The 15066-nt window shown below is 42.3% G+C and overlaps 2 protein-coding genes and 1 pseudogene across 2 annotated transcripts; 2 read left to right on the forward strand and 1 right to left on the reverse strand.

Annotated features, from left to right (window-relative positions):
* The first annotated feature begins 3930 nt into the window (after positions 1-3930).
* On the forward strand, positions 3931-4849 carry LOC127774838 (uncharacterized). Its single transcript, XM_052301128.1, is given in 2 exon segments — positions 3931-4682; positions 4685-4849. Coding segments are annotated over 2 exon segments (738 nt in total). The 5' UTR covers positions 3931-3988; the 3' UTR covers positions 4729-4849.
* Positions 4850-6458: 1609 nt separating this feature from the next.
* Positions 6459-7336, forward strand: LOC127774707 (formin-like protein 5; annotated as a pseudogene).
* Positions 7337-9672: 2336 nt separating this feature from the next.
* LOC127772562 (uncharacterized) lies at positions 9673-14088 on the reverse strand. The gene is made up of 7 exons (XM_052298498.1): positions 13975-14088; positions 11518-11583; positions 11380-11429; positions 11202-11266; positions 10405-10496; positions 10232-10303; positions 9673-9959 (listed from the first exon to the last, which is right to left on the reverse strand). The coding sequence occupies exons 1-7, from the start codon at positions 13975-13977 to the stop codon at positions 9921-9923; spliced, it is 387 nt and encodes a 128-aa protein (XP_052154458.1). The 5' UTR covers positions 13978-14088; the 3' UTR covers positions 9673-9920.
* Positions 14089-15066: the final 978 nt, after the last annotated feature.

The raw sequence follows: 15066 nt of genomic DNA on the forward strand, positions 1-15066 counted from the left end.
ATGTGATGGATGTCTCTGCTTCTATATTTGTCCTTTAAAACAACTTACTAACTCCGTTCAACTAAATGGTGGCAAATGTTCTATTGTTTTTGCTGCTGGCGGGAGTATGTTTCGCTTCATATGAGAACTGGAAATTAAGAATGAGGATTGAAATTGCTGGTACTGTGGTACATTGTTACCTCAGATTTTGACATCCCTCTGCATGCTGCCTGTTGTCTGTACTATGGTTGCAGTCGCCTGAATATATTTCTCCTTGGAGCACCACAAGAATGTCTGAACTCTGAACATAGCAAAGAGCTTTTTTTTTTTTTGGAATATGCAGGGAGCATATTATTAATTAAAAGGAATAAAGTTTTACAAACAAACCCAAAAAAAATAAAAGAAGAAGGGAAGCGGGAAACATTAAAGACTAAGAAACCGAAGCCTATTCTTGACTCAACATTTGGCGACCAGCCGCTCTAGTGGTTAAGGACTTAACACCAGCACCAACGCATTGGGCAGACGCCAAAGCGTCGCATCGGCTGCCATCGCCTTGGCCACCTTGGGCTATGTTCGCTGTTGTTTGTTGCACACTCTATTGTTTCTTTCTTTATAGATTGTCCACGTCACAAGAGTTGCAACGGTGTCAGAGCCTCGCCTATGAGCCTTGTCGACCTTCTTGCGGCTATCGTAGAGCCATAGATAGAAAGAGTTTTCATTCATCATAGGCATTTGCCTTGCCCAATAGCCGAGAGTTCAAGCCACCAAAGTTGACGGGACTCTGGGCAAGCGACCAAAATATGACAAAGAGCAATCTTCCATTACATCTGTAGGATGATAGGCTTGCGGCCCCATTTTTTCGCTTATACTTATACTTATTAGCCAAAATTTAAATTTTCAACTTTAAATTTGGAGTTGATTTTGGGGTTTAATCATTGTAGTTTACTTTTCAGCTTTTGCTTTTATATCGTTAAAAACACGTGTATAAAAGTTTTTTCATAAATTATTTTTTATTTGTAAATATGTTATTTTGCTTATTCCTCTCAACAGCCAAACGATGGGGCTGTTTTCTTCGGTGGTTGATCTACTATCACTATTGAATTCATGTTTTGTCCAAAATACCAGGTTGTATTGGGTTTTTCGCCGGCCCCATGTCTTGTTATTATCATAACATGCATGATTATAAATGGACAATTTGTGACTAATGATATATATGTCAACATTTTAAATTGTTGAAGTCCCGAGAATCTTGTTATGAGATAAGAAATAATCTAGTGCCAAGCAGTTAGCTCGAATTTTATCATACAGAGGTAGAGATAAAGTTCTAAGCTGTAGGTTCAGTACTATACTACAATTATGCATTTTGGGTGCAAACAAATAAGTTAGAGACAAAGCAGGTAACCCAATTTGGGTGCAGGAAAATGAGTAGAGAGGTGACAGAAGAGCTAATCACATGGAAGTATGAGCATCTTTAGGTGTGTCTACTGGGCTGTACACATGCCAATGCTGGAATCCTTGAACTACACCATAGACCAGAGGTCGTCCTCTGGTCTTAAAGAAAAGCCATTTCAAAAACAGATCGTCCAGTTTCAGCCACTATAAATGCTAATGTTCCCAAACCTTTAATTTCTTCATCCATGTCCCAAGCTAATAGGGCATTCAGCTATTAGCTTTCATTTTGCTCTCTTGCATAGTATTCTCGATCGGCCATGGACAGATCACTGTCTACTTCACTGCTTCTTGTCCTCGCACATTTCATCATCTTTGCTCATCTTTTGGATGCACGAACACTAGGTAGGCAACAACAGCACGCAGAATTGCATTGGTTCCTTTCAGTCGCATTGATCATGTGAAAAAGAATGGTTTTGATTGCTAATTTGGCCTAGAATAGTGGGTTACTGGGTTTGATAGATAGTAATTTGTCATTCACTGAGAAAATTTCTTGTGCTGTTTCTGTCCATCCAGGAGACGCATACCAACCACACGTACATGCGTCGTCGTCGTCGGCGGCGGCGGCGGCGGCGTTGCGGCTGTGGAGCAGCGCGGATGTCGACGGTGGCGCGCTGGCGAGGTCGTCGGCGCACGCTCCGCCGGCGCCGGGGTCACCACGTCCGCCGCCACAGACGTCGCCGCGCCGGCATGACGGAGATGGCGCGCCGACGAGGTGGCCGGCGGCGGCTGCTCCTCCTCCTCCGTTTGCAGGAGATGTCGTTGGCCAACCTGGACTCTCCCCAAGCCGCCCGGCAATGTACACGGCTTAGTTACGAGGTCGTAATCTTTGATTAATTTGAGATGTAGTACTGCTCGCTGACATATGAGCATGAGATCATATGTTATTAATGTCAATGATTAGTACTCCACTGCACTGAGTCCAACCTTGATGTTTACAAGTCACAGAGTCACTGTTTCATTTCCTGATCACAAGCCCGTTTTCATATATATGTTGTGTACTCATGTGAACTTTCGATTTTTTTTACTGTGTACTCGTGTTAACTATCAAAACTGTTACCATAAACTCAATTTTTAACTATCAATTCATTGTCCATCAAGCTTTGTTTAGTTCGCGAAAAGAAAATTTTTAGATGTCATATCGAACGTTTGACCGGATGTCGGAAGAGGGTTTTGGACACAAATGAAAAAACTAATTTCATAACTCGTCTGGAAACCGTGAAACGAATTTATTAAGCCTAATTAATCTATCATTAACACATATAGGTTACTATAACACTTATGATTAATCATGGACTAATTAGACTTAAAAGATTCGTCTTGCGATTTCCGTACAAACTGTGCAATTAGTTTTTCATTTTATCTATGTTTAATACTTCATGCATTTATCCAAAAATTCTATGTGACGTTTTTAAAAGAAAAAAAATTAGGAACTAAACAAGGCCAGTACTTTAAAACGAACGTATGCGTAACGTCACGACAAACATGTACTTACAGTTTTACACTCCTTAATTTCCTAAAAGAAAATAAAAACACCCTTTCACACCAGCGTGAAAGCGTTTGGTTTGACAGTCCGGCGGTCCGGCCATGTACGCGGTAATGGTTAACGTTTCAACTTTGACCCGCAGCCTTAGCTTGCAGCGAAAAATATATAAGAACACGAATAGCAGTTTTGGTTATGGCACCAACAACGATTATGTATGCATGGCCTTAATAATTGACGATGATATATATATGACCGAAACACGCGGCGGACATACATAGACAAATTCCGAATTCAGCCTAAAAGAATTTATGAATTATGAAATTTCCAGTTCATCTCAATATTGTTTCAATTCGATGCATGTGTGGTCATCGATATATCCTATGGTTGCCGACCTTGCCATCGACTCCTCGTCTTCCGTGTGTTTTGGTATTTATGCCTACTCCCTCTATCCTATAAAAAAACAATCTATGATAGGATTGAATGTTTCCGATTCGTTGCACTAGCAAACATTCCGTCCTATTCTAAGTTGGCTTTTTGATTATAGAACGGAGAGAGTACATGCATTGACAGCGAAGTGATGATGGTGGTGTGGGGTAAAATTCGATGCACTCCCTACGTATACCACATGAATACGACGTGAAAAAAAAATCAAAAATACAATTTTCAAGTTATGAATCTAAATGATACCACACAAGTTTAGACACTGTCCATATATTTTACTTATTTTTTTTCATAAAGAGAGTATGCATGTATGCAAGTGCAGCATGCAACTAGTAAGTGAAGTAACAAACAATAAACTGCTATTCTTGTTCCTTCGGCGTCAACTCAAACCATTAACTTCTTGTTCCTTTCGTGTCAAACCATTAACAAATCAATCCGAGCATTTTCTTTCTTTTGATGGATTAGTCAGCCAGAAAACCGTTGACTCAGTCATCACACACGCGAGCGCCGTACCAAATCCTGCCTATATAACAGAGCTCATGTGGCTGCACCTTAGCTTGCATCACATTCTCATCTCTTACATCGATCGCCTAATCCTAGCTTAATTAGCTTGTCATCCCTTTCCTTCCCGCCATGGAGGCCTCGTCGTCTCCTTGCAAGCTTCTTCTTCTTCTTCTTCACGTCGTCCTGCTCGCAATCGCAGCGCCGCTGCTCCAAGCACGGCCACTCGGTCATCATCAGGTGGTGGTGGCGCCGCTAATGTTACCGAGCGACGGCGGCGAGGTCGTCGGAGGTGTCCGGAGGCCGGGGGGTTTCGTCCCACCGCCACCTCGGGCGCCTGGCGGGCCGATCGCGCTCGCCGGCGACGACGGCGGATTGCTGGGGAGGACGGGCGGCCCCACTCCGCCGTCTCCTGGGGCGCCTGACGGGCCGATCACGCTCGCCGGTGACGACGGCGGATTGCTGGGGAGGCCGGGCGGTCTTGCTCCGCCGCCTCCTTGGCACCCCGGTGTGCCGACTCAGACGCAGCTCGCCGGCGACGACGACGGCGGATTGCTGAGGAGGCCGGGCCGCCCCACTCCGCCGACTCCTGGGCACCCAGGTGTGCCGACGCAGACGCAGCTCGCCGGCGGCGACGACGACGGCGTCGGCGGATTGCTTGGGAGGCCGTGGCCTAAGGCTCCCCCGCCGCCTGACCCGAACACGCCGCCGGTGCAGCCGCTCTCCGACTACGGCGTGTCGCGGTGTTGCGGCCGGCCAGGAAACCCGCCGGGTAAAACCAAGGTCGCCGTCGCGCTCGCGCCGCCGATCCCCTATGCCGCTTTTCTCCGGACGCCGTGCAGTACATGGTCGGCGGCGGACTCGGAGCCTGAAACGATCGGGAGTTCGACACCGAGAAGAAGAGATATATATATACGAGAGAGTTTGTATGTACGTATATTTGTACGCATGCAGAAGCAAAAGCTAGGCAAGTATGTATACGGTATACCGACTGTATAATCGTATATATTGTATAGTTTTTTATTTAATTATAGTGTCGTAACAGAGTCTAGGTAAGTAGACACCAGCTGAGCAAAAAGACTAGCTGCACGTTGCGTCGCTTAGCTACGAATAATGGAGATGCAGTAATTATAATCTCTATGTAGCCAATTGGCGCCGTATATGCATATATATACACGGTGGTGAATCCGGATGAAATCAGAGGATATACTTTAAGTCTAAATCTTTTTTTTAAAGAAAAGATAAAAATACATCCTCTCTATGATCAACCCACCATATTTGGTTTGCAATTGAAATTTCAAACATTAGTTACAGGGGACGACACGGGATACTTTTTGCACCACGGATCCATAAAGCATCAAGAAAAAAAATAGATGAAATCCCACATGTTGCTGCTAGAATTTTGTATGATATTAATAGAAATAACATGTGGCAGTGGATTTTAAAGTCTTGAGCAAACATTCCTTTTTTGTTTTTATGCCATTTAAATAGTTATGAAAAAATTAAAAAATTGAGAAGATGTATTAATATGTGATATATCACCCTCACAAACATGTAATTTAAAAATCCAACTTATACAAGTTTAAAAAAAATTAAACACAATCAATATTTTTTAAAGTTATAGATCTTATATGCTTGTGAAGTAATCTATCACGTACTACACTAGGTGGGGAGTAGTAACCCATCTTATCAAATTTTTCTAGAATATATATATATATTCCACGGTACCAGAGACGCTGACAGATGAGCGTTGGATGGTTTGACATCATCGATACATCGAAAATAAAAATATTAAATAGATACAAAATATATTATTTGATTTAGAATAAAACTAAAACGATTTACATATTTACAGTATAAAACGAAGAAAGGTGTGCCGCACATCAGGATCATACCCCCTGATAGGTGCCAGGGTGTGCACTTGATCAAGCCCCTAAAATAAGAGACATCCAAATCTATTAGTACTACAATTTATCTAAGCTAATTAGCAAGGAAAAGAAAAAAAAAAGAGAAAAACAGCACAAGTATGAAAGGCCCAGGCAGCCAAACACACTCGGCCGCGCTCCACGTTGCCATCACGGTTTCTCTCCGTGAACAAAAGTTGTTTTGACTCACGCGTTGGTTGTTGTCTGTCGCGGTTGCTAGTTGTCTGTTCAATGGTCAACTTTGACCGCAACCTTAGCTCGTAGCGAAAATCTTCGCCCGGTAGCGGTTCCAACAGCTAGCTATTTGCAGCAACAATTTACACACATTTATACAATGCTATTCGTGTTCTTTTCAAGTTAAATATTAACTAGTAATATCCTAGATTCTTTTTGAAAATGCTACTATAGTATTTGAACGGGATAATATCTTAGAAATATCGCCTGATATATAAAAATCAATAGATATGTATCACTTAAAGATATTATTCAGTTTAAATAGTTATAAATCGATATCTAACAGATATCATATTAGATAATAGCTTAGTAGTATCGTTCCGTTTAAATGGGATACCGTCACATAGCATTTTATAGATTAAGAAGATACAGTTGACTTGTCAACTTTCTAGCCGTCATAAGCAATTCTAATCTTTGCCTACATATATAAGAGCTACGCGGCCATGTCGTTCGTCGCGCGCGCTGCCGCTTGCAACATCATCTCAGAATTCTCGATCGATCGATTCATCGTTTCTCCTTCCCGCCATGGCGGGTTCGTCTTCGTCTTCTCCAAAGCTGTTGCTGCTGCTGCTTCCCGTCGTCCTCCTCGCTCCGCTGCTCGAAGCACGGCGTCTGCACGTGCTGCCGCCGCTGATGTTGCCGAGCGACGGCGTGGTCGTCGGAGGAGCCGTCGAGGTCGAGGGCGGCAGGTCGGGCTACGCCCCGCCGTCGCCTCGTCCGCATGGCCGGGTGACGCCGCTCGCCGGCGGCGGCGGCGGCGGCGTGCTGAGGAGGCCGCCAGGACGCGGTCCGCCGCCACCTGGTCCAGGTGGCCATGTGGGGCCGCTCTCCGGCGGCGTGTCGTCGTCGTCGGCCGGGAGATCGTCGACGAGGCCGCTGATGATCTCCGACGACGATGGCGGCGTGTCGGGGAGGCAGTGGCCTGCTCCCCCGCCGCCGCCTGACCCGAACACCTCGGTGCAGCCGCTCTCCGGCGGCGTGTCGCGGGGCGACCGGCCGCGGCAGCTCGCTCCGCCGCCGCCGCCGATGGGAAACCCGCCGCCTAACACCCACCGTCGACGCACCGATCGTCCTCCCCGCCGGCTGCCGGCGGACGACGACATGGCCGGTTTGCTAATCCGCGTGATCCGCGACGCCGTCGAATACATGGTCGGCGAACTCGGAGCCTGATATCCATCGAGACCGACAAGAAGATACGAGAGATCCGAGAATTATACGTATATTTGATTTGTACGCATGCTGAAGAAAGGCAAGTACGTATTAATTAACGTATACCAACTGTGTAGTATGTATTATTGTATTTGTATTAGTATACGGTGTAGTTGTAAGCCTAGCTGAGTAAACGAGATCAGACAGTTGCATTTAGGGATGGCAATTGTGCCCGTTTGCCCGTTTACCCGTGGGTAAAAACCCTATTAGGATTAGGTTTGTTCTCCATTTTATACCCATGGGTATTTTATTGGGTTAAAAGCTATGCCCGATGGGTAAATGGGCATGGGTATGGGTAATCACTACCCATGCCCGCTTTGCCCGTTTACCCGCGAAATCTAACTTACATGTAGGCTAGAAGCAAAATCCACTAGAATACATAAGCCACGTTCTTTGTTTTCTACGGTTTCCCTTTTATTTCCCTTATTATCTCTCCCTCTTACTCTATCGCCGTCAGAGGAGAGACACCACACCGAGGCAGAGAATATTTGATGTTTTAAGTTCGATATCGAACTTAGAAGCTTGTAGACTTTTTGTTCCACTACTTTTGTTGTGGCGGGTAAACGGGCACCCCCACGGGCACAAGGCGCCCGCGGGCGATGGGCATGGGCAACCATCCTTACCCGTCATGTAGCAATGGGTATACCCACGGGCAAAAATAATCTTATGGGCACGAGTATGGGTAGGCACTACCCGTACCCGTCGCGCCCGATTGCCATCCCTAGTTGCATGCATGTTGGTAGCTACTCAAGCTGTTGAATTCATCGGTCTGGTTGTAATACACTCTGTCGTGTATATTTGGACCCTAATTAATTAACAATGAGTTTTTTTTTTCAATTACATGGTAGAAACATACGCACATGCAACTACTCACACTCCGTGAACGTGTCTCCTAACATATGCTCTAAGAAACGGAAATTAATAATATATCACCGATCTCATTGAATTTCTATTGAAAGTCCACCCGTATATACGTAATATTCATAAACAACAGGACACTTGTAATGGAGTAGTATTTAAATTATAATTACACAGCATCATAATCCTTGCAAAAAACTGTTTCTCTATCTGCCCAGGCCCATTCAAGGCCGGACAGTTTCTAGCCGGAAAAAGCTCTAACCGATACAAAACAGGATCCAGGGGGGAAAAATAAAATCATAAACAGCAATCATGCGCTGTAGTGTACTTATATAATGAACAAAGCACATAAATTAACCAAACCCTGTAACAACGAAAGGCTAACAACCATAAGAATTCAGAAGGGAGTGGTTCACAAAAATCTGCCGATATGGTATAGCTCTAGCACTACTAATTATTTTTAACTAATTATCCGTGCTTGCCATTAGCATATTACCGGTTATATATAAATTATAAGTATATACTAGTAATAATTAATCAACAGATTCAACTCGAGACGAGTTTTGAAAAACTGTCCTAGTACTCCATGTCATACGACGATCCTTGACTTTTAATTGACGACGTGTCTTTGTTTAGAGTCCACTAATTAATTATAGCTTGCAGCCAAAAGTTAGGCCTACCAATCGAACATCCGAGTTCATAATATATGATAATGAGTACAGACAAACGAATCTTAGATAAGCTGAGAGCGCCCATTAACTGTAATCTATCAATATTTGTCCATCATTTGATATAGTTAACGTCTGTCCATGTTAACTATTGGTCAGAAAAAGAAGACCTTCGAGAAGATAGATTTGATTACTACTGACACACTTGGTGCCCCGATATATGAGTTAGAACCGCCCCATAAAAGTTTGGGGCAATTTCATTTCTACCTCTACTTTGATGTCTAATATTAATTTTACCCCTATTTTTAGAGTTATCGTTTTTACCCTCACTTTTTTAACTGAATGTTTAACTGAATGTTTGTTTTGCCTCTACTTTGGATGGTGAAGTTAACGGTATTAAGTAATTGATAAAATGACATTTATACCCTCTCATGTATGTACATTAATTATGTTTTGTCCCTATTTTATACATTGATAAAATTCATTTCAGCATTTTGATAGAACTTAGTCAATGTGCTTCATTTAATTTTAAATATACTCACAAAAATAAAGTTCTAAAGCTTCATGCATAAAATAAGGACAAAAAAACACAATTAATGAACATTAATGCGAGGGTATAAATGTCATTTTGTCAATTACTTAACACCGTTAACTTCACCAACTAAAGTAGGGGCAAAACAAGTGTTCAATTCAAAAAAAGTGAGGGTAAAAATAAAAACCCTAAAAAGTAAGGGGTAAAATTAATATTAGATATTAAAGTAGGGGTATAAACAAAATTGTCCCTTTTAGGCCTAAGATAAGTTTACTTGGTGAAAAATCAAGGTTTTCAATGGACCTTTTATCCCAGGCCCCAGACCTCGCCTAGCTTGCTTGGGGCCTGGATTTGCCCCCGCTACAGGAATTCATCTACCGACAAAACATCAGACAGGAGCAACTAAGATACTCATGATATGATGGATACACACTTCGGAGCAGTCAAAAGTTTGAATATCATCAATGGAACAAGCCAAAACAAACTCGAATTAATTCATATACGGCCAAATATCCATCAAATAGTCGCTCAAGTTTTGATGGTTGTTGATATAGCGTTTGATAATCATCATTTTTAGCAAGTAGTTCTGCGCTACGGCAGACTCCACCAGCTCATCGTACACACAAACACACATGCAGCTAGTCATCGTCGTCAAGGACGCTCCGGCGCCTCTGAATCTGTGAAATAAAACATAGTAAAAAGAATCAGTTGTGTATTGGATGCTTTCCCTTAACAGACTAGCCTATATTAGCATCATTTTCTCTTCCTTTTTTTGATGATGTACAATCAGTGACTTGGAAAGGATCACAACAAACGAGAATCTTTACAAACCAAACTAAATTAGTTGCAGTGAAGCTACCCAAAACCACTGTTGGAAGCATGGTAGGTTTGTTTAGTTAAGTGCACATGGTACGTCAAAAACTGATAGAAGCTTCCACGTTTATCATACCGTAACTTTCGTCTGTTTGCTAGTGTGGGTATTGATTTGCTCCAGAAGTGAGATAAGCCTTTCTTCAGACACCTGAAAGCCAGGAAATTCCCCCCAAAGAAAGTCAGCCTCCAGATAAACCTTTCTTCTGAGTCTCTTGACACAGCAAAGATTATGCTAACCGCCTCTATTACCTTTTCAGATATTCCACCGGACTGAGCAGCTCTCAGAAGAACATCCTCCACCCCTCTTGCTTTATCAGGTTTGACCAAAGCTATGCGGGAGACTGAAAACTCCACAGAGTAAAAAAAATACATTATTATAGAACCTTAATATGTGTCACCTCAATTGAGATTAAAGGTATGACTTTTTCATAGAATCATCCTTATTCAGAACATTTGATTCTGATAAGCAAACTATGCATTATATATCCATGCAATTGTTTGCCAGTTTGGTCCAGCCTACTGCCACAGTACCAATACTCAACAAAAATACAATTCAAGATGCATAATTTTGTTAGTTTACTGCATATACTTGTTTGAGGAGGAGGTTCACAGATTTCCCTGTAATTCAACATTGCAAACCATCTGGCAACCCCAAGTCAGCACAAACAGCATTCACACTTTTATCTGGATTAAATCCCAATATTTTTCCTAATTTGTTATCATCATTGAAAACAAGGAAACAAATAAAATGGCTCCTAATAGAATAAGGATGATCCCTAACTTCAAGTTGCAGATAGCCACATTGGTAAATTATCTCAATCAATCACTTTGGTGCTTTCAGAAGTATCGTGATAGGACACTAAGCATATATACACTAAACTGCTGTTGAGAACAAGTACATGGCACATTGGCACTGTGGAAAAAGACATGGACCTCCATTATTCCCTACAAGGCTGTATCCTCTAAAAAACTGACTTTAACTCTGTAAACGATCTAAAAATAACTTCAAATGTTCAACAAAAATGACATCAACAAATAGAACTTACGCCTTTCTCTAGCTTCAGAAGATAAAATCTGAGCAAGCATCATCTGCCGCCGTTCCTCAGCTTCCCTGGTTAAGAATTAAATGAAACTAATGAAATTCTGCACATAGTTTTACACAACATAACATAACACAGATTAGTTTCATATTATGGATAAACATGGTTGACAAATAGAGCATACTGCTTTGCATCTTCTTGAGCCTTTTGTTGCCCAGCGTTTTGCGGATTTGCCTAAAGGACAATAGTACATCAAAGTCAGCCAAGAGAACAGGACATTGCTGTGGCAGCTTCAACTTTTCACCATGAACCACAGGCTTACCGCACCACGCTGTGCCATTAGCTCTTGCATTCTCCTCTGCCTGATAGCTTCCAACTCTGGGTCAGCCTAGCAATAAGAGTTTATAGTTCCATCAGGAGAAGTTATACGGCAGAACAATGCCTTTATGGATAGCATTGAACTATTGCTTCCTCTTACATAAACTGAAATGTTGTCTAAGACGAATATTTGGAGTGCAGATAATATAATCTTTGTATCTATATTTAATATTTAGCAAGACACCTAAAACATGTACTCCCTCCATCCCATAATATAAGGCGCGCACGCATTTCAAGATTCAACCTTTAAAACATTTGACCAACATTCACAGTAGTATAATATGAAATGAATTTTATTTGTTAAAAATTATGTCATTAGATTGAGATTTAAATTTACTTTCATATGGTTATAATTTTGTTGCTACAAATCTTATAGTATATTAGAATTATAAGCTAAAGATTAGTTTTGGAGACCGTGCCAACTTCGACCACGCCTTATATTATGGGATAGAGGAAGCATTTGTTAAAAAGATGTTTAGTCTATACAGAAAATTGGGACTTCTAACTTTCTGGAAGACTAGAAGGGTTAAATTGTAAAACATAAATGAGAGATTAATCATTTATATGGAAAGAGCCAAAAAAATATTTTCTGTGAATATATATTACTGCATGGGAGATGAATTTAAAACATACTCCCTCCGTTTCACAATGTAAGTCATTCTAACATTTCCCATATTCATATTGATGTTGATGAATCTAGATAGATATATCTATCTAGATTCATCAACATCAATATGAATGTGGGAAATGCTAGAATGACTTACATTGTGAAACGGAGGAAGCAGTAGATTTATTTCACCAAATCCTAAAGCTCTTACCCTACCACGTTACAATGGGACGCTAGAGCAAGTAATTATGAACAACATAAGAAACTGTCATAGAATACTGCAGCCAGGAGGAAGGAAGTACCATGCTGATATCACAAGCTAGTGTGCTTGAGAACATAAGGTGCAACAGTGAACGAAAATTATTCAAAACAAGCAACTACAAATCAAAGTATGGGCATCTTTCTCTGATAGGAGCAAGGACAGTTTTCATGAGTACATCAAGGAGTTAACCAAAAAAAAATACAGAAAAAGGTTGTAAGGTAGCGAGATCTAGTAGTGGTAGATAGATACTTTACAGTTCATACAAAAAGGTGTAAAACCATGTGTGATTTTTTAAAAAATGATTCATGTGCAACACCACATGAAGCAAGGAGCCAACCACAAATGCAACTCCTGAATGTGAGTTGGCATGTTGCAACAGAACAACACATACAACAGGGGTGGATCCAACTTGGGACATGGGGGTTCAGTTGAACCCCAAACTTTTCGGGGAACAAACAAACTGTTACCTGTAATACATCACCAACAGCATCCCAAAATTTCATCCCCAAAATTTTGATTATGCGAATCCTAAATAGAATTTAAGGTGTTAAAATTTTCATTGCTCCAAAAGACTAGCTAAAATCAACTTCCTAAAAACTAAAAGGGGCCTATGTACTTCTAACAAAAATTTTGTTTTCACCCCCTCCCTCCCGCGAGATCAAGCTCAGCTGCTCGACCACGATCGCCGGTGTGACCCGATAGCCGCACCTTTGGGCCTCGCCCCTCCGTCGACCCTCTCCTTGTTGCCCTCTCCACGCGCACGCCGGCCCCTCCGTCGACCCTCTCCTCGTTGCCCCTCTCCACGCGCACGCCGGCAGATTGATCCAACCCCCACCTCCTCCTAGGGATGGCAACGGCTCCTCCACTCCCTCTCCTCTCCAAGCAGCAACAAGCAGCCAAGTAGGCAGCAACAACAGCAATCAGTTCCAGAACCAACATGGAGCATGAAAGCAATTCTCAGTTTAGCGATAGTAGCACATTTCAGTTTCCAGCGGTTCTCATATGTTTATCAGATCATCATCGGCAGCAAGCAAGCAAGCAGCAGCCCCAGCCCCATGCAAGCATCACCCCCCACCACAACAGCAACATTCAGCAATCAGCACCAAGCCGACACGGGGACCAAATCGTGGTGGCTGCCCAAATCGACACAGCGCACCGGACCAGCGACGGCGATCCAGCCGGTGGTGGAACTGAGGAACGAACGACCCAGTGGCGACGAGGGTACAAAGATGATGAACCGGATGGCTAAAATTTCGCCTCCTGCGTGCGAATGAGCTGGAGATGTTACGATTGGGAGCCAAATCGATTCTCTAGCTATAGAGAACGAAATTCCCGGAGCTGGGAATTTGTAGATCAGGGCATACATCTGTTGGACTGCGTTTTTAACGAAAATCCCCCCAAAACCTGAGATTGGGAACGATATGCGTATGTATGCTGTTCGTGATGCTCTAAAACCCTAGGATTTAAACCCGTGCAAGAACTCAGCAGAGATCCACACAACCAAAACTTCAAGATCTGACCACCGATCTTACCATCTTCCCCCGCGCGCTCGCCGGAGATCGCGACTTGCGAGGCCCCCCTTCACTTCAGCGTCGATGGCCTCCGGCGACGAGAGGAAGAGAGAGAACTTCGCCTCCTTTTTCTCTCTCCTCTCCCCCCGTGGATTTAACGCAACCCATCTGGGCCTCTGTCCCAAGGCCCATCTCGGCCGTCCGATCCGAGACCTTCCTTCCTGGGCCGTCCGATCGGAATCGCTTTCCGCGAGAGGATAAATTCCCGGAAAAGTCTCGCTCTCTGTTCGCTTTTCCGAACCCTTTCCATTTTTTCCACCGCACAGCGGCGGCGAGGGTTTTCCATCACTTGACCACTAAATTTCGAGCCTATCGATATTACGGTTTTTGATAAATTTTAATCAGTTTGTGATAAATTTTGATTGAATTTTAACCAAATCTATCGTTTAACCTTCAAAATTTCAATCGAAACTTAATTTCGAGGAGTGTGAAAACGTTGAAATTTCGCGGAATTCGATCGGTTTTTATCGGAATTGTGAACCCTGTTTCCATGGAGAACGGAGACGAGACGTTCGCACGATAGTAATGTGAAAGATATGAACTTATAGTAAACTATAAGATTTAACTTTTTTCTAAATATGTCGCATGATAGTAAATAGGTGATGAACTAAACAACCATAAACAACCATAAAAGATATAGAGAATTCATCATGTGCTACTGATTTTGTCTTTGTTCTACAATATATCATTGGGTTTATCAAGTTTTAATATTCCATCGCACTTTTTCTTTAACTTCTATAACATACCATCGTTGTCTAGTTAGCTTCCATTAGTATTGTATAATTTTATCATTATGACCGAAATAGCCTTGGGATGAAAAATTCCAAATATCAGATTGTAAAACTTCATAAGTTTGAGATGGGCAACTTCTCTGTCTTGTTTATAATATGATATTTCGGAATTTTCGGCTAAATTTTGGAATTTCTGTCCTGGGGATATTTCAGTCACTGGGACAAAATTATACACTACTAACGGAGTCTAAATGGACGGCGATGATATATATTATATAGGTTAAGTAAAATACGATGGCATATTATATAACTTAACAAACTC

The sequence above is a fragment of the Oryza glaberrima genome, chromosome 5, assembly GCF_000147395.1.
Source record: "Oryza glaberrima chromosome 5, OglaRS2, whole genome shotgun sequence".
NCBI lineage: Eukaryota > Viridiplantae > Streptophyta > Magnoliopsida > Poales > Poaceae > Oryza > Oryza glaberrima.